Source organism: Lissotriton vulgaris, chromosome 4_1 (assembly GCF_964263255.1).
Source record: "Lissotriton vulgaris chromosome 4_1, aLisVul1.2, whole genome shotgun sequence".
Classification (NCBI taxonomy): domain Eukaryota; kingdom Metazoa; phylum Chordata; class Amphibia; order Caudata; family Salamandridae; genus Lissotriton; species Lissotriton vulgaris.
The window spans coordinates 1,257,168,563-1,257,189,067 of NC_141691.1; the positions used below are offsets into that span (position 1 = coordinate 1,257,168,563).

At 43.4% G+C, this 20,505-nt stretch overlaps 1 protein-coding gene across 1 annotated transcript in view; it reads left to right on the plus strand.

The window, feature by feature from the left end:
* LOC147723111 (Y+L amino acid transporter 2-like) overlaps window positions 1-20,505 on the plus strand; it is a 493,050-nt gene that overhangs the window by 286,977 nt on the left and 185,568 nt on the right. Inside the window, exon 3 of the mRNA XM_086965453.1 lies at window positions 7,523-7,648. Coding sequence (XP_086821579.1) covers window positions 7,523-7,648 — 126 coding nt within the window. The remainder of the gene's footprint in view (window positions 1-7,522; window positions 7,649-20,505) is intronic.

Consider the following 20,505-nt stretch of genomic DNA (forward strand, 5'->3'; position numbering starts at 1 on the left):
CGGATTCTGCACTTGGGCGTTTCCCCCCCGCCGCTCCTTGAAGGATTGTATTTTGCCATTAGTCTCGAGACTGACCTCGAACAAAGTAGGCACTAGCTTCCTGGACCGGACACTAGTGTTGTCCAGGCGGCAAATAGCTGTTGATTGGAAATCAGAAGGGGGACAAGGGCCTGGCCTTGGAGGGCGGATGTATCCCAGTGGGCGAGGGCTGAGGAGAGGGCGCTGATTAGGGAGGAAGCTAGGGGGGGTGCCAGCCACCGAGTGAACACATGAGACTGGGTCCCAAGGGTTTTTTCCTCAACTTACCAACCTGTGGTTTACGAACCTCCCCCCCCCCCACACACCAAACAAAAAAATTTATAGAGCCTAGACATGGTATAATATGTGACACAAGTCAAAGGGGCTAGGGGTGGGTGCAGGCGCCTACTCATTTAGATCTTCATCACGCCCCTTTTTTAAATCCGGCTTGACCATGTGTTTGACTTTAAATTACTATTAAAATGAGTCCTTGAATATGTTTTCTAGCTGAATAAGTTAGCTGCTCCCAAACCATAATTATACACTATAAGTTGTTATAGTGTAACCCAGTGTTTATCACTGTGGCAAGGCTGGGACTTCCATAGGAAAATGATTTGGGAGTTTTATCACTGCAGGGACATGTTCAAAATGATTTACACATGCACTACTTTTTATCAATACCATGCATCCTGCCCAAAGGGCATTTAAAAAAGAAGATTTATGTCTGGCTCAATTGCAGTTTAAAACTACACACCTACTCTGCAGTGGCAGGCTTGGAGACAAGCTTTACAGTTCTACTTTAGTGGGTGGCGCAATGAGTGCTGCAACGGTTGTATGGCATTACAACGCAGGCTTTTACCCCGCATGCCATTACAATGCGCGGATTACAACGAAAGTCGTTACAACGACATTCGCTGGAGGGCGCTAGATAGTGGAATAGTTGAATTTTCTATTCCAACTCCAGCCCACGTTGACAGTAGGGAAGGTGTTAGATAGAAAATTAAACTCTTCACTATCCCACAGCACTCTCCAGCGAAAGTCATTGTGACGACTTTCGTTGTAATCCCTGCGTTGTAATGGCATTGCGGGGTAATCCCTGCGTTGTCATGGCTGTTCACCGCTGCAACTTACCAGCAGATGCTGGGTACATGTAGTACCATATACTATCCCTATGGACATAGAGTAAATAAAATGTGCCAATGCGCTGCATGACAATGTTGCCAAGTTTGAAAGAGAGAGCACAAGCACTTCACCACTGGTTAGCAAGGGTAAAGTACACAGAGTCCTATGGCCAACGTAAACAGGTTTAATAACACAAAGCAAAACTCAGGGGGACACTGCAGGAAGGACACATTTCCAAGACTAAGGCTTACTGAAGAAAGATAAGACAGATAGGAAGGCCTCTTGGCTTTGGCAGTGCATGTTCCCGACTGCATTCACTGCCTCTAATTAAAACTCAGAGCAGCTTTTATGGCTCTCAGGCATTAAAAGAATGAGCATGTAATGTATTCTTGTACAGTAAAGAAATTCCAGTGCTTAATTTCTCAAACAATAAGTGCTAGGGCCCTCGCCAGCAGGCCACTGCAGCTGGCACAACGCCTGTCTTCCCTTTGCTCCTTCCAGCGCTGCCATTTACAGTACCAACACAACTACGAACCATCACATTCTTACAAGTATGATAATGTAGACTATTCCAGGCCCCAAAAGCTGTATGAATGAGTTGTGGGGGCAGGTAATAGACATTTTTAATGTATATTGCAGAAATAAACAACTGATGTTGTGCTCATCTCTAAATAAGACGAACAGTGCCACCATGTGGCAGTCTGTCATAAGTACCAGTGTTGACAATTAAGTGCTGGTGCCGAGCACCAGAAATCACCAGCTCAAATTAAGCACTAGGTGGTACTATCATAACACAGTGGCAATGAAATCTGCATCTCAAATATCTACAATTAGTGTGTTTTTAGTTTCACAGCATTAGAAGAGTAGGGCTACTACAAATATCTGAAGACTCTCAGCATTGATGGAAGTTTTAATTAGGATGCGTGTTTCTCTATTCCATCTTTCCCACTGCTGGTAGAACTACGGCCACTGTTTTTGAGTATCACCTTTTGTTTTGCATTGCCAATATACACTGTACTTCAAGACCTGAGGCATCATTTAAGAAAGTCCTGTCATCTTGTCAGCCACTTTGACAATATAAACACAGTGTAGGTGGTTTGGCGTCACAGTTTATATTTTGTATGTTGTTATGTTGGTTTGTCTGTGATCTGGAGTCCTTTATCATCCCTCAATACTCCAGAAAGTAGTTGGTCTGTTATCTCAACTTTCGAGGGAAGGTCAGTACCGTTCTTAATTTGATCCACTCAGTAATACTGGTAGTCTAATTATGGCATGCTGGGATAGGCTGCAATTGGATTTCCTGGTTTGCCTCGTGAACACTGTCACTCATTATATAGGATGCAACTTAGGTTTAAATGTTTCCTTCTGTTTTTATGTTCAATTTAGTAGAAGAAGACTATATTTACCAAAGTGTATCTTTCTTTCTGAAAACAAATGGCCTGATATAGAGAAGAGTTGTAAAATTTGATCTTGATTACGTGTCAGGTAGAGTGATAATCACATGTGCTACAGACGTACTCGAGTCCATGATTACGTACGGTCTGTCACAATAGTGAGGGGCTTATCTCAGCTCTTCCCACTAGCCGTGTGTCACTAAAAATATTGCTCTTTACTGAATTGATCGCCATCTAATGCTCATCACATGGGCTTGTAAGAGTTCATCTGGTGTCACCTACGAATTTGAATTACGGTTACTACCTCCTTGCTACTGAATTCCTTGTGGCACAAGATGTAAATTCCATCTTAAAGGCCCTATGGACTACATTATCTGTGATTTGGTTCAGGTTATTCAAGATTTCCCAGGTGGAATTTTGAACCTTCAGAACTTACTTTGAATCTGAGGTTACAAACCTATAGCGTGAAACTATTGTCAAACTACTATCACTTCATAGCGTATCTATCATTCCAGAGCCTTGAGGAAGTAACAGATGTGATGAAACACGTGTTGGCTGTTCTCGCGTTCTGTTACAAGGACTGATTCACATTATTACAATTCAAGGAACTTCATTCTGCTATCATTTGTCTGAATTTGTAGTGTACTCAGTCCTGCCAAATATTGTCCAAAAAATGCTTTTAGCTAAATTTGAATTTTGTATGGAATACATTTATGAATATTTGTATAAGTAAATCTCTGCTGTTTTCCTGTGGTAAAGCCGACTTTTGTTTCATTAGTTCTGACCTAATAATGTCATATATTTTAAATGTAAATAGTAGGAGCGCCGGGGCATATCTTGTTGTACACTCATCTCTAAATAAGACGTACAGTGCCACCACGTGGCAGTCTGTAATAAGTGCCAGTTTTGACAAGTAAGTGCCTGTCCCGAACACCAGAAACCACCAGCTCAAATTAAGCACTAGTGTGGTACTATTGTAACAGAGTGGCAATTAAATCTGCATCTGAAATTTCTGCCATAAGTGTGTTTTTAGTTTCACAGCATCATAAGAGTATGGCTAATACAAATATCTGAAGACTCTCAGCATTGATGGAAGTTTTAATTAGGATGTGTGCTTCTCTATTCCATCTTTCCCACTGCTGGTGAAACTATGGCTATTGTTTTTGATTATCACCTTTTGTTTTGCATTGCCAATATACACTGTACTCCAAGACCTGAGGCATCCTTTAAGAAAGTCCTGTCCTCTTGTCAGCCACTTTGACAATATAAACACAGTTTAGGTGGGTTGGTGTCACAGTTTATATTTTTTATGTTGTTATGTCACATTAGTTTGTGATCTAAAAGTAGTTGGTCTGTGATCTCAACTTTCGAGAGAAGGTCAGTGCCGTTCCGAATTATATTCAATTAGTAATACTGGTAGTCTAATTATGGCATGCTGGCATAGGCTGCAATTGGATTCTGGTTTGCCTTGTGAACACTGTCACTCATTATATAGGATGCAACTTAGGTTTAAATGTTTCCTTCTGTTTCTATTTTCAATTTAGTAGAATAAGCCTATATTTTGCTAAGTGTATCCTTCTTTCTGAAAACATATGGCCTGATTTAGAGAAGAGTTGTAAAATGTTATCTAGATTACGTGTCAGGTAGAGTGATAATCCCAGGTGGAATTCTGCCCCGTCTGATCCAAAAGGTCTTGTGCTGCTGATCCTGGAAGTTTTTGTGTTGGAAGACCAGTCCGAATTTACTGGCTTGGAAAATCTGGTTGGTAAAATCATGTAGAGCTTCCTAGCCATAAACCTTGGCTCCTGACCTCTGCCTGTCAAGCTCGTACTGGGCTTAATTTGTAAAAGAATAAGTTCCAGAGCTCAAAGTTCTGCTCAAAGCTTGCAGCCAGCGATATCGAATGTGAGAAGTTCTGAAAACCAAGGCTGTGCAGTCTTGATTTTATCTCATGCCTCTTTTATCAGTCACATGACACTCTTTCCCTTTATTTAATGTTTCATGTTCATTTTCACTCTTGCTTTCTTTCTTTGTCATTGGTTTTCTGTTTTTTTTCCTCTTTCTTCCCCTCTTTTATCTTTTTCTCTCTCTTGATCTGGGTCAAAGTCTGATAAGAAAAAATAAGTGGCAGTCCCCACAAATGAGTGCTGATGTGGCCCACCTGCAACCACGGACTGAGATTAAGCACTGCTCCCACAGCACAACAGCACAAAATGGCCCCCCTTGTCAGCCCACATGCTGCCCTGCTCCCAGACACCTTCCCCATTCCCACAGACCAACCCATACAGGCCCTTTGCTCCCATGTTCTGCCTACAGAATGCAAATGGTACATGGGAGCATATTCCTCCCCAAAATGGGGATTCAAACCTTGTAATTCCAGGTCCACATGTTATTTGCATTGTGGGCACAAAAGCTTTAAGTTTGGGGATACAGCCACAATAGTTACTTCTTGCCCCAGGGTATCCGCACATCTAAATTTGGCCCACTCATGTTCGAAGTCAGGGAGTGGTCATAGTTCTCTGCAAAACATTAATAACATAATATCCTCCATATCTTCAATTTCCGCCAGCCAATTCTCTACCAGAAGAATTTCCATTGCCTTGAAATATCCTGGCTATGACAACTACTTGATCAGGGAATTGTTCAGTGATAATTAGACTTTTTCCCCTTTGTCTTAAATATGCAAGCAATAACTTAGATTGCACCTGTTTGAACTATTGGATTGTTGGTCAAAGTTTTCATTAAATCAGTGGAGCTACGAAAACCAGAGATGAATGCAGCCAAAGCTAAACCAGAAGCATAAGCCGGCACAGAAGAAAGAAAATGGAAATAATAATGTCCAAATGAAGTACGTTAAGATGGTGCGGTACTGCCTTTCTCCTCTTTAAAATGTGTGTCTTGAAGTTAATGTCCGAGCTAATGTTGGTGGATTTTTCAGTGTCTGGTAGTTATAGGATGTGTCCATTGAATCTCATGAAAAAGAAACATTTTTTGAGCATGTGCTTGTTTCTTATCATTAGCAGTTGGTCCAACTGAATACTGGGAAACTTTCCTACAGACAATCAAGATTGTTGCAAGAGACGACCTTCATTTTGAGTGAGGTAGCATATGTATACCAGTAGTTCATGATGTTCCTGTCCGACAGAAGTATTTCATTTTGTTCACTGTAGATGTCTGAATATCACTGGCAAGAGGATTGTCCTTTAGAGCATGCACATGTCACAAGGAAATGTTTGGTTCTTGAGTTCATCTAGATAAAATGTAATCTGTTAATCAGGTAAAAGGCAAATCTCATCATGATCTTGATAAATCCCATTTTTGGAGAAAGCGTGCTGTGTTGAAAAGAGTCGAGTAGGAGATGGAGGCATGAGTCACCATTGTCTGTTGGTGATCCCGAGGGTGTTGTCAACTACCTGGATGATTGCTGTCTATTTTGCTGTTTCTCTGTAGCATTAGGACATGAAATGTGGTTGGTAAACCTGGAGAAGGATGCTGATTTTTTCACACAGCTCAGAGCCTTTCCTGACACTCCTTTTTCAAGAACACAAGAAGAGTGTTTTGAGGTAAATTGATGAGATATTTAAGATTGACGTAGACCTTTTTGAGCAGTAGGAAATCCTGCTTCCTCTTTAGAGAGCCACAGAAGGTACTTTGCGTGCTGGAGGCGTTGAAGAGGTCTGAGCTCTTTGACTGACCGTGTACTTATCTCATGAGTGTATAGGAGAGTGGCATATTGTAGTGGTTAAGGAGTATTTGATGGCCTTGATAAACTTATTTATGCCATTGGTTACCAATTTGGGTCCGGGGACCCCTGGGGGTTCGCAAAGCCTCCGCAGGGGGTCTGCAACTTCTAAGAAAATTAAATCATATTAACAGATTAATAAAGTGTATAGAAATAAAGAAGCTAAATGTGCAATTGAAACTTTGTAAACATACTGTAAATGTGAAGGAATTTGAGCTTGAAGACTAAAATTTCGATTAGTCTCATCAGTTTGATTCATGAGAGCAGTGCAGGTGCATAACGAGATATAGTATGGACGATGAGTGGCCTCAACTGGATTTAGAAATGCTCCAACCTTTCTATTAACATATTCTTTTATTTATATGCGTTTGCAAATTAAATAAAACATGTCATTTGTGTATTTGTTTGATGAATGATTTTTTCTAATTTTTGGGTGCATTGTTTTGAGGTTCAAATCACTGACAATGCTTAGGCCAGGGCCCCCGGCTTCCAGTAAGGACTCTGGGGGTGGAGGGTGCGCTGAATTCCAATAGTGATTCAGTGAGGAGCCCCAGTTTCCAGTAATGAGTAAGTTGGGGTCGCCATAAGTCAAAAGGTTGAGAAACACTGACTTTCATCATTTAATATGTGTATGTACCTTCTGCATTGTAATTGTACTTAATGTCCCCAATTCACAGGTAAAGCCCCAATGTTGGTCTATCAGTTATGTATTACTATTTGTTTAGAAAGCACTGAAACAACGCACATACACCTTACGACCTTGAATAGGTGATATAATATACCTTTTAGAACAAGGCTTTAGTACATTAATTTGAGCATTTGAAGCTTTTTTGTATAAAATAGTTTCTGAGGTAAACTATAAGCTATATCTCAGTTTGGCTACCTAATCTGATCTTGATCGAGCCCCTGTGATTGCCTGTAGGATGACTAGGGGTAAATGTTGTGTGACCAGTTTAATTGTTGTTATATACATTAATGGCAGCAGTTAGGAAGATATGTTGAACTGTAGTTGATTCAGAATGTAGGAAATAGCAAAATACTGTTTGAAAACATTGCACAACGGTTTATAAATTTGAGAACAACGTTTCCTCTTCATGCAGAGTGGCTCACCTCTAAAACGTACTGTCTTGCATTGAAATTATTTTGCATTATACTTCAAAGGTATTTTCATGTTTAACAAGGATCAATGTGTACTTAAAAGTACAAAACATGTTTATTAAAAAAAAACTGCATGGTCTTGTTTTAGGTTTCATAACAGCAGTGAATTGCGCAAAAGTGAAATGGGGAGCATACCTGCAGATGGCAGCTACTGTTGCCCAAGTCAGTGCCTTGATAGTAATCATAGTTACCGGAGTGGTGAAACTGATTCAAGGTATGTGCCATGATTCTACCAATTTATATCAATTCTTCTTTGAGAGTATCAAATCATTTACACTTATTGCAGAAATGAAAAAGGAAATAACTAAAATATCAACCGAACTAGTTGATGTACTTGTTACCTGTACTTGAGGTCACATGTGCCAGAGCACTGAGCCAAATATCCACATTTGCCTTTTTTAGATGCCTGAGGAATAAAGAGCAGTTAACATCATCCAAAAGTTCAATTTACAGTGCAGCCCACATAGCTACACAGTGAGGACCCAGAAGTCGATAGTTGTGGTTAAGTATAGGTTTATTACGAATTCAAAGCCAAGCTGATGTACACTAATCTCAAGAATACATGGTAAAAATACAGAATCACTACTGCCAGTACAAATTGTCTAACAAAGTTAAGTCTCAATAACATGAGGCATACAAGAAATTCAGTAATGGTAGTACGGAAAATAAGGAATAAGTTCTGGTGGTCAGTATATGTCAAGTCAAGTCAAAAATGTACTTTATTTGGTTTGTCACAACCATAAAGCATACAAGTACAAAAATTTACTTTAAAATAGCAGCAAGTTAAGAGTTCATTTAGTTAAAATATCTTTTCATTTTCTATAATTAAAAACTTTATCCCGGGCTTTGACTGTAATCTGTTTCTACTTTTTGAAGTTGAGTCTCTACAAAGTTCAAGAATTTTACCCCTCGGCATATTAGGATGTTTGAACCTGCTCCCATCCAGCTGGTCACAGCTTGTCTGCAGGTGCGGATCTGTAGCGTGTTAAAAATTGATTTCAGTAAATATTTCCTCTTATCTTTAGAGGCCTCGCATGTGCACAGGAGGTGGCACAGGGTCTCACTGTGGTAATCACATAGTCTGCATCTTGGCCCCTGATGTGGGTCCTTCCATGACGGGATCAAATCTTTGGAGAAATGGTTACCCATTCTGAGGGCCATAAATTTTGTTTTTAAGGATAGCCGGAAATGCGCCATGAGATAAGGTTGGGGTTTTAATTGTTTGTATGAGTTTATGATGGTCCATGCATGTCACCGCTTGGCCAAAGTCTTTTTGTCTTCAACTAAAGATAAGGCTTTAGCATTCAGCTTGCAAATCTTTTTGAAGGATAAATCTTCTGGTGGTTTGTTCCAGATCTCCTCTATTTTGAGGGTTTCTAGTGATAATCGCAGATCATTGCCCCATGAGTTGGATTCCTGTCGGTCGTATTGTTTTTTGATTTCTTGCCAACATAAGTTGTTTAAGGATCCAGATTCTGCCGATCTCAGTTTCCAGCACCATTTCACTAGGGCTGCTTTCCTTTGGTATATTTGATTTTGCAAACCAAATTCCAGCCTTATTTGGGCCGGGGCTGATCCTTTGTATAAGTGGAACACAGATTTATATATTTTTGTTTGGAGGGAGTTTAATATATTGGCTTCTTTCCCATGCCATATTTCCAGTCCATATGAGAGGGATGGTAGGACTTGGGCTGCCATTACTTTTAGCAGGTGGTCATATGATGGGCATTGCATTTTCTTTTGAAGAACTTTATACGCAAAGCTCAGTGATTGTGCTTTTGCAGCGATGACTCTTTTGTGGTCTAAAAGGGACATGTTTTTGCTTATTGTGACCCCCAGGTATTTATAAGCAGTTGTTTCCTCGATGTATTTGCCATTTGTGTGCCACTTGAAGGGTCTTCTGCAAGTGCCCGCCAATCTCACCACCTTTGTTTTTTTGATGTTTAATTCCAGGCCTTCTCTCTCGAAATAGTCTGTTAACTCAGATATTGTTTTTTGGAGGCCTATTGGTGTTTGGCTTAAGACAACAATATCATCCGCATATTGAAGGAACTGTATGTTTTCATTGGCCAATTTTGGCGGGTGCCCGTTCACATTCTTGAGTTGGTCTTTCAAATCTGCTAGATATATATTGAACAGGTTTGGGGAGAGCACGCAACCCTGTTTAAGGCGGTTTGTTATTTTTAATTCTGCGGATATTCTTCTTCCATCTCCCAGTTTTATTTTTGCCCATGTTCCGCTATATAGTGCCATTATTGTTTCCATTAGAGCCGGCGGAAGATCCCAACGCTCCAGTTTTTTCCATTGGCGTTTTCTGGGCACTCGGTCGAAGGCAGATTTCAAGTCTATATAGCAGGCTATTAGGCCGGACTTTCTTTTCCCTGCTCCTTCGATTAATAAAGACAGCGCTGACAGATTGGTTAAGCAGCCCATGCCTTCCCTGAATCCGGTTTGGAAGTTTGGTATTATTTTGTTGTCCTTTATCCATTGTTGTAGTAGCGACAATATGCAAGATGAAAAAACCTTTGCCTCCACATCAATTAAAGCTATTAATCTATAATTCCCCGGTTCCATTCTGCATCCACCTTTGTATATTGGGTGGAAGATGTTTCCTTGCCAGGACGGTGGAATCTTTTTTTCTTTATGGATGTGGTTGAATAATGGAGTCAGGTATTTTGCCCAAAAGTCAGTGTCATATTTGAATAGGGCATTTGGCATTCCGTTTGGACCAGCTGCTCCTTCCGCTTTCATTTTCCTTATTAGGGTGGTTAGATGTTTGATTGTAGTTAAAGGTGCTTGTTCCTCTGTGGTCAAGCCTTCCTGCTGGCAGATTTTCCTTTGTCCATGCACTGTTTCTTTTTGTTCTTGACCTTTTTTTAGGTTAGTGGTTGGGCAACTCTGGATGTTATACAGGTTGTCGATGTAAGCAGCCCATGTTATTTCACTTTTTCCTATATTGGATTGGCCGCCGGCTCCTTTCGATAATTTATTTATTATGTTCCAAAATTCTCCACTATTTGGTAGTTTACTTGTTCTTAAAAGATCTTCCCAGATTTCCTCTGTGTATGATTTTTTTGCTTTTCTGCAGTCCTCTTTGTATTCTTTTCTCAATTTTTGTATGTCGCTGTTGTCTACTTCTTTTCCTGATCTTTTTTCTGCGGCCTTTATTCTTAGTTTTCTCGCAATTTCCCTTTTCTTATCTCTTAGTTTGGTGTTATACCATGGCTCTTTTTTTATTGTATGACCATAGATTTCTGGAGTATTTACTGCGAATTTTCCTAGCACAAATTTATGTAAATTCTCCCATTTCGTTATGGGTGATTGATTTTCGTTGGCCTCCGTGTGAATTCCGTATTCCAGTACTGCGTCCATTATCTCCTTTTTTACTGTGCCCTTGCTTTTGATTTTCTTCAATTTGTATATTTCCGGAATTGCGGTAAGGAATTCTAGTTGTGTTCTCTCTTCAATATTTATCCTCATTGTAGTCTCTTGTGGGAAGTGGTCGCTCTCTGGTCGGATTTGTATTCCAAAATGGTCTATGTTCTTTTTTAATTCATTGCTTGTTATTGTGAAATCGATTGTCGAGTTCTTTTTACCACTGGTGAAGGTGGTTTTGGCGGGTATGTCTCCCTCCATATTTCCATTTAGAATTTGTAAACCTAAGGGTTCCAGATCGCTCAAAATATTATGGACTTTATCCTTGTTCCGATTTGCTTTTATTAAATTACAATTGAAGTCACCAGAGATAAATATCTCATGGGATTGATAAGTTCTGTGTAAGGCTTTTGTCAATTTTATTAGAGTTAGGGCTTTTTTCATTTTTGTAGCTTTGTCTGGGTGGATATATACATTTATAATTAGTAAATTCCATCCGGGGCTCTTTTTGCTTGCTTTAGGCTCAACTTTTATCACTTGTATCCAGTTCTCCCCTATATCAAGCGATTCGGTTTTCCAGTCTAAATTGTTCGTAATAAAGATGGACAAACCTCCCCTTGGGTGTCCATACTTTGCAAATTTTTCTGCCATTATATGATGTTCCTCATATCCCAAGATTTGTCTTGGAGTTACATTCCAGGTTTCTTGGAGTAGTATTATTTCAAATTTACTCAGGTAGTCTATTGTCTCTTGGTCTTGGGACATTTCTTTAAAGTCGTGTACGTTCCATGAGCAAATCCTTATTTTTGTTTCTGGTTTTGGTGTTAGATTGGGGTTTTGTCTATAGTATTTTTGTGCCACTTTGCCTGCATCAGGATCAATGGTAATTTAGTGCCTGTGCCAACCAAGACCAGTCTTTGTGTCCTTCGGGCCCTGGTGTATCTGCTTTGATTTAGACCTGCTCAAATCTTGTTCGGTCCCTTCAAGATTGTTTGATTTTTTTCTTTTACGTTCTTAGATTGCGGGATCTTATTGTCTAATAAGGGGAATGGATATTTTATTGGGGTGAGACGTTCTAAGATTATTCCCCATTCTGTGAAGTGTGTCCTGGTTGAGAAAATAAGCTCTGCTATTTCTTTAGCAGCCCAGGTGGTACTGCTTATTTCCATGTCTTTGTCTCTGTCTCCTGGGATGAATTCGACTGCTTTCAGGTCGCTTGTTGTTATTCCCCTTACTTTTGGTATCTCTTCAATTAATCGCAGGATATTTCCCCTGTTCAGCGTATCTGAATTTCCTTTTTTTTGAAATTCCGGTTTGAACAGTAGTTTACATTCTATTTCCGAGCTTTCTGTTTCATGATGTCGGGTTTGATAAACTCTCCTTTTTCACTCAATTGTATCAAATCGAATGTGAGTTGTGTTGGCTTTCTGACAGGTTGTAGTTGTTAAATCCGGTCGAATGTAATCTACCGCGGATGTTTCTTTTAAAAGGTGCATTTTTTCTCGCCCTTTTTGTATAATACTTTCGTTTTGTCCTGTTTTAGCCTTTGACTCAGTTTCGTGGAAGTCTCTACAAATTCTTCCTTCAATTCCTGCCGTGATGGTCAGACCAATATTTGATTCCCTCGCTTGGTCTGCCGGTTTGTTTTGACTTTGTACTTGTTCCATTTTTTCCTGGGTAAGTAGTGGCTTTCCTCCAGTTTGCCAATTTAATCTTTTATAGGTCAGTGTTTCACATTCCCTTTTTGGTTTGTTTTCCTGTATTTCTTGTTTTTCTATGGCCTCTCTATAGTTTGGTAATGGTGTTTCACTTTTGTCCTCGACCTTGTTTATAATTGTTTTTTCCTCAAATTTTGCTTTTTCTTGAGTGCTTGCTGTTATTTTGATCTGGTCTGGCAGGTTTAATAGTTCTTTTGTTTCGTCTTTGTATTTTTCTTTGCTTCCGTCTTCTTTGATAGAGGTGTCTGTGATATGGTTAAGTCGGGCCTCTTTTGTCTTTTGTTCGAAAATGGCAAAGAATTGTTTTGGCTGTTTATTTTTGGAAGCGTTTTATCTCGCCTTCCTTGCCCGTTTCCTCTGTCTTTTGGTTAGGGGTTCTGACATACCCGATGAGCCCATGGTTTTGTTTTCATCCAGACCTCTCTTTAATGGTTCGTGTACATCTGTATCGTTTTGTGTTTTTTCTTCTTCAATAATGTGGATACTTCTGTTATGTTTTCCAATTTTATTGGCCTCTGTGTTGGAATTATCACCATTATTAATTTTTCCACCTGTTACTGCTAGTATTTCTTTTAAGATGTCTGGTAAGGTGTGATGAGAGCACGGCCTCTGCCGCACCGATGTTACGTCATCCCTCTCGATCTACACCTCAATCCCGACCCACCAAAACAACCCGGACTCCACCCCTTTCTTTTTCCCTACAGGAACCAGTCCCAACGCGGAACATAACGGAAGTGCATCCTCGTGACCCCGGAAGTCCCTCCCCCTTTCAGGAGGCGGATCACAGAAAAGCCGGAAGAATCCGAAACACAGCGTTCAAGCAGGAAGACTCGTGGCAGGAGACGGCGTGCGAAGAACCCCCGGAAGAGAGAGACGATCCGGAACCAGGAGACGAGGTCTGGACGGAGGACTGGTGGAGTCCAGAGGAGGACGCTGGAGAGCGGCCGCAACTCAAGGACGGAGTTGCGGCGGGCCAAGTGAGTACCAGTTCCGTGTGTGAATAGTAGGCGTTAAGAGAGTGTGTAAATAAGTAGTCTGTATATATGCACGTGTATAATATAGTTCCCCCCCCCTCACGATTCACTGTACACTGTGTATAGGTTGTATATACGAGTGAGTGTCACTGTCACGACTGTAGATAAATATCCTTGCACGTCCTGACACCAACGTCACCCTATTTCCTATCCGAACTATATCTCCGTCCCTCTTACCCTCCCCGTCCCTTTCCTCACAGTCGTTCTAACCCCAACACTCCGGTGAAGGAACAGGATCTTGTTCTTAGATCCACCGACAGAGCTAACGGCCCTCTTTTCTCTCTCCTTTTCCCCCCTCCGAGGACCACCGTCCGGGAGCTGAGCCTATCGAGACCTCGAGGATTGGCCCGACTACCGTCAAGACCAACGGCTGTCCCTGGAAGACCCTACCCGGACGACTTCCTACCCCGGAATCGGAATCCCAACCCCTTTGGAACTCTCTACTTTCTTGTGTTATACCGTTTCACCTTTGTATAGTAATAAACACCGGCTACGAGATAGCCCACTACATACGGCCTCCACGCCTGTTATTCCGGTCCGCTACCCCCACCAGCCCACAAGTGGTGTCAGAAGTGGGATATACCGGAAGCATGGAGGCCGCGGTGCAGAAACTTGCAGATTCCCAAGAACAGCTCGGGAAAATGATGGAACTCTTCCTCAAGACGGCCGAAGAAGACCGCGGACAATTGCACGATGTCTTGAAGGGGCAAGGAACCGCTCAGGGTCAGGCTCTGGGGAAGCTTACAGATGTACTGGGCCAACAACGACCCACCGCGTCCCTTCCTTCGGTGGTCCTCCAAAAATATGTACCGGGCGAAGATCCGGATTTCTTTTTTACCAATTTTGAACGGTTAGCCCTAGCCGCTGCCTGGCCTGCCGACCGCTGGGGTCATTACCTGGGTCCGTTACTAACCGGTGAGCTGCAGGCAGCCTTCCAACAGGCCAATGTACAGGGCCTGACCCCTTATGCCGACATCAAGAGATGTATACTTGAAAGGTTAGGTATCGATGATGAAACCTATCGAGTACGACTCCGTCAAGCAAAGGAAGGACCACAGGAAACACCAAGAGCCCTCTCCTTTCGAATCAAAGATCTGGCAGACCGGTGGTTGAAATCCGCAACCGCCACTAAGGAAGAAATACTTTCAAAAATTTATTTGGAGCAATTCCTGGCTTCACTCCATCCCGCCACTCAGAAGTGGGTTCGTCAGCACGCACGGTTGACCCTAGAGAACGCCATTGAAATTGCCAGCGCGTACAGTCGCGCCCAGGACTTACAGAAACCTAAAGAAGAACATAGTCACCGGCCTCAACCCCATGGTCAACCCCGAGGACCCCGGCCATTTGTAACCAAGAAATCAGAGCCTCCTCCGTTAGTCCCTTATCCAGTGATGTCCAGACCACCACCGCCTGGTCCCCAGTGCTACAATTGTGGAGGTTACGGACACATTGCTCGGGTTTGTCCCCAAAAAGAAGAGCCGATGGAGGTGGGAATGGCTCGAAACTATGTGTGTTTGGCTTCTGGTCCATCTCCTCCCGCTTTCCATCGACCAGTACGAATTGATGGACATCGGGTATCGGCCCTTGCTGACACTGGATGCAGACAGAGCGTTCTCAGACCTCAAGAGATACCCCATGCAATCGGACCTATAACTGGTACAGTGGCTATTCAGTGTGTACACGGAGACACAAAGGTGTACCCTACAGCCGAAGTCAAAGTACAACACTTCCTGGATCCTGGAAGTACCCTGAATGTCGGACTTATTCCTTCCCTGCCAGAACAGGTTATTTTGGGTAGCGATTACCCTGGTCTTCCTCGACTTCTCCAGGACACCACCACTAGCCTAGAGAAGTGGTGGTCCGAGGCTCCTTTTCCCGACAGTCCTCCTGTAGTCGGAACCGAAAACATTCGGGCCGTCAAGACAAAAACCCAAAAGAAAAAGGAGAAAAGGAACTACTCCACAGCGTTTCCAGTACGTGTAGAAGAACATCCCTGGGAAGTCGACCAAGAATTTCGCGCTGCTCAACAGGAAGACCCTATTCTACAAGAAGCCTGGGGAAGAGCCCTGGACCAAGAAGATCCACAGCATGTAGGTCCTCACTTCTATAAAAAGGACGGTCTCTTATACAGAAAAGGAGGACCCCAACAACCGTCCCAGTTATTGGTTCCAGGACCCTTCCGGGACAAGGTGTTGTTTCTGGCTCATAGCCATCTACTTGGGGGTCATTTCAGTGACGAAAAGACGAGTCAGGCTATCCTAGAAAAGTTTTACTGGCCAGGCATCCATCAGCAAGTCAAACAGTACTGTAGAGCCTGCCCCATTTGCCAGAAGAATAGCCGGTATCGCCCTCCTAGAGTCCCTCTACAACCCCTTCCTTTGATAGACATCCCCTTCAGCAGAGTAGGGATGGATATTATAGTCCCTCTGCTCCCTTCCCGAAGCGGTTGTCGGTATGCATTAGTCCTAGTAGATTATGCGACCCGCTTCCCTGAAGCCGTCCCTCTCCGCCAGCCTACCAGTCAGAACATTGCTAAAGCCCTAATTTCCATTTTTTCCCGGGTTGGTTTTCCCAGGGAAATCCTGACAGACCAGGGAACTCCTTTTGTATCCTCCCTCATGAAACAGGTGTGCTCCCAACTAGGTGTAAAACAAATTAGAACATCCGCATACCACCCCCAAACGGATGGTCTGGTGGAGCGTTATAACGCCACCCTGAAAACTACCCTGAAGAAACTCTTGGCCCTAGAAAGTAAGAGGTGGGAGGAAATGTTACCCCTGGCCCTCTTTGCCATCCGCTGCAAGGTTCAAAGCAGTACGGGGTTTTCCCCTTATGAACTTCTGTACGGTAGACCCCCTCGGACCCTGCTTGATATGGCCAAAGAGGCCTGGGAGGCAGAACCCAACCGAACCCGACCTCTGCCCGAGTACGTACAAAATCTCAAAACCCACCTGGGGCAAATAAGGGACATTGTTCGCCAGAACCTGGTAGTAGCCCAAGCTAAACAAAAACAACAATATGACAAGGGTACCAAACCTCGTTCCTTTCTTCCTGGCCAGTTGGTCCTTCTCTTAATGCCATCTTCCGACCACAAACTGTTAGGACAATGGCAAGGTCCCTTTCCAATTCTGAGACAGGTCACTCCCGTGACCTATGAAATTGAGCTCGACCCTGTCCGTCGAACCACACAAATCTTCCATGTGAATCTCTTAAAAGAGTGGGTTGGACCTCGTCCGGTCCTACTGACCAGCTTCCCAGAGTCAGACCTCTCCTATGACGTCTGTATAGACTCGGAACTAGGGGATCAACGGAAACAAGAGCTCAGGTCCGCCCTTCGACCCTTACAACAGGTTTTCTCCTCCTCTCCTGGCCTCACCTCAGTAGTCGAACATGCCATCATTACGGAACCAGGTAAAACGGTCCGTCAGCGGCCTTACCGGCTACCTGAGGCTCGTAGACCCATTATCCGAGAGGAGGTAGCCCAGATGCTTGACATGGGGATCATCGAGCCTTCCAGTAGCGATTGGAACTCGCCGATAGTACTAGTCCCCAAGCCAGACGGATCGGTTCGTTTTTGTATCGATTTCCGTGAAATCAACAAGATCTCCTCCTTCGATACATATCCCCTTCCTAGGGTTGATGAAATGATCGAACGTATCGGTAGGGCCAAATTCATCAGCACGTTAGACCTTTGTAAAGGGTATTGGCAGATTCCCTTACGTCCTGCCGACAAGAAGAAAACGGCCTTCTCCACCCCTGAAGGTCTATACCAATTCACGGTGATGCCCTTCGGGCTGCACGGCGCTCCAGCCACATTTCAGCGAGCCATGAATTTGGTATTAAAACCCCATGTTTCGTACGCTGGTGCCTATCTGGATGACATCATCATCTATAGTGATGATTGGGAGCAGCATTTGGATCATCTAGCCAAGGTAATACACTCTCTGGGGTCTTATGGGTTCACGATCAACCCCTTGAAAACCACCTTGGCTGCTCAGACGGTAAAATATTTAGGTTTCCTGTTGGGGGAAGGATTGATCCGCCCCCAAAACAATAAAATTGCCGCTATCCATGCCATCCCTTTTCCTCAGACCCAGAAAGAACTACGGGCTTTCTTAGGCCTTTTAGGGTATTACAGACGCTTTATTCCCCGGTTTTCTCAGATCGCAGCGCCCCTCACAGACCTGTTAAAGAAAACTGTAAAAGCCGAAGAAGCACTAAGACAACCCCACCCCTCCTTGCTGGACGCCTTCCAACGTCTAAAAGACGTCCTACTTTCCAGTCCCGTTCTTATCAGCCCAGACTACTCAAAACCCTTTATACTCCAAACTGACGCTTCCGAGCAGGGGCTGGGAGCAGTTCTCTCTCAGAGCGACCACAATGGCGAAGAGCGACCCATCCTTTTTTTGAGTAGAAAATTATTTCCCCGGGAGAAGAACTATGCCGTAGTTGAGAAGGAGGCCCTCGCCATCAAGTGGGCGGTAGACAGTCTACGCTACTATCTAGAGGGTAGAGAATTTGTACTATACACTGACCATGCCCCTCTGGAATGGATGGCCCGTAACAAAGGACACAACGAAAGAGTCCTTCGTTGGTTCCTTTCCCTCCAACCCTTCAGGTTCAAGACTCTCCACAGGAAGGGCGCAGATCAAGCCAACGCTGACTATCTTTCCCGATATCCTTGTCAAATTACCCGATCAAGAAAGACAGCTAGGGGAAGGGAATGTGATGAGAGCACGGCCTCTGCCGCACCGATGTTACGTCATCCCTCTCGATCTACACCTCAATCCCGACCCACCAAAACAACCCGGACTCCACCCCTTTCTTTTTCCCTACAGGAACCAGTCCCAACGCGGAACATAACGGAAGTGCATCCTCGTGACCCCGGAAGTCCCTCCCCCTTTCAGGAGGCGGATCACAGAAAAGCCGGAAGAATCCGAAACACAGCGTTCAAGCAGGAAGACTCGTGGCAGGAGACGGCGTGCGAAGAACCCCCGGAAGAGAGAGACGATCCGGAACCAGGAGACGAGGTCTGGACGGAGGACTGGTGGAGTCCAGAGGAGGACGCTGGAGAGCGGCCGCAACTCAAGGACGGAGTTGCGGCGGGCCAAGTGAGTACCAGTTCCGTGTGTGAATAGTAGGCGTTAAGAGAGTGTGTAAATAAGTAGTCTGTATATATGCACGTGTATAATATAGTTCCCCCCCCCTCACGATTCACTGTACACTGTGTATAGGTTGTATATACGAGTGAGTGTCACTGTCACGACTGTAGATAAATATCCTTGCACGTCCTGACACCAACGTCACCCTATTTCCTATCCGAACTATATCTCCGTCCCTCTTACCCTCCCCGTCCCTTTCCTCACAGTCGTTCTAACCCCAACACTCCGGTGAAGGAACAGGATCTTGTTCTTAGATCCACCGACAGAGCTAACGGCCCTCTTTTCTCTCTCCTTTTCCCCCCTCCGAGGACCACCGTCCGGGAGCTGAGCCTATCGAGACCTCGAGGATTGGCCCGACTACCGTCAAGACCAACGGCTGTCCCTGGAAGACCCTACCCGGACGACTTCCTACCCCGGAATCGGAATCCCAACCCCTTTGGAACTCTCTACTTTCTTGTGTTATACCGTTTCACCTTTGTATAGTAATAAACACCGGCTACGAGATAGCCCACTACATACGGCCTCCACGCCTGTTATTCCGGTCCGCTACCCCCACCAGCCCACATAAGGTTGCTAGTTTGTCTATTATGTCCTTGCAGACGCAATTTTGTTCTGTTAATTTCTCTTTCCATTGTTTTTCTTCCTCCTTTTCTTTTGCGAGGTATATAGAAATTTTGTCCAGTTTCAAATGTATTCCCGATATATGAGATGCGATTAAATTCATCAGATCTACCTGCACGTCGAGTTTGTTTGATTGAAAGTTCAGCGCGTTGATTGCTTGTTGTAGGCTTTTTAGGAGCACATCCCCCCAGAGTGTAGATTTTCCTTCAGTTTGTTGCGACAGTGCCCCTGTTGACCTATTTAGGCTTTCAAATGAGGAGATAGTTATTGGGTGTTCTTCTTTTGTTGTGTTCTTTACTGTATTTGAAACCTGGCTCTTGTTAGCTGGTTGTCTAATTGAGCTTGATGTGAGGATTATTGGAGAGGATATTGGTTTCCTTTTTTGTCCATTTGCATTACTTTTGCCAGTATTTCCAGGGAACTCCAATTTTCTCGAATTTTCGAGACTCAGTTGCATTGGGACTGCGTCCTTATGTGTGTTTTCTTCGAGCATTTTTCGTAGTTCTGTTTCTTCAAAAATCGAGAATGATTTGAACCACTTAATTTTTTGTGCGCTATTCTGCAGGTTTGTTTGGGATCCCAAGTTGCTTCGATTAATGGATACTGGGCTATTTTCGTTCACCTCATCTGAAGTTTTATTCGGTGTTAACTTTGTTTGATTGCTGGGTGCATGAACTTGTGCCGAGGTTTTTATCAGCCAATTTTTTAATGTCGATTTTTCTTTGAGATTAGGACTCATGCTTGTTTCCGAGTCGTTTCTCATCTTACGTTTTTTTACATGGTAATGGCGAGCAAGTTGGTTTTTTGGGGTTTTTTTGGGATTTTATGCCATTGCTATTTCTTAATGTTATATCCCCTTGCTCTTTTGCGAACTGAAAATTATATTTCACTTTATCACCCCCAAACTTGAAGGGTTCGGCCATGGTGGTATGTGCCTGATCGGGTTGTTTGTTCCCGGTTGGCTCTTCTGGATTACTTTTGTCCCCTTGTTCTTTTTTTCCTTTTGCTACCAACCTTCTTTTTGCTTTCTGTATTCGAGACTGTCGGATTTTTCCTGACCGCATCTTCAAAATTGCAAATTTCCGGAATGTTTTCTAGAATATTTTCTCTTTCCACTCCTACCCTGCATCGTCCTTTCCCAGAGCTCCCCAAGCCCGTCCG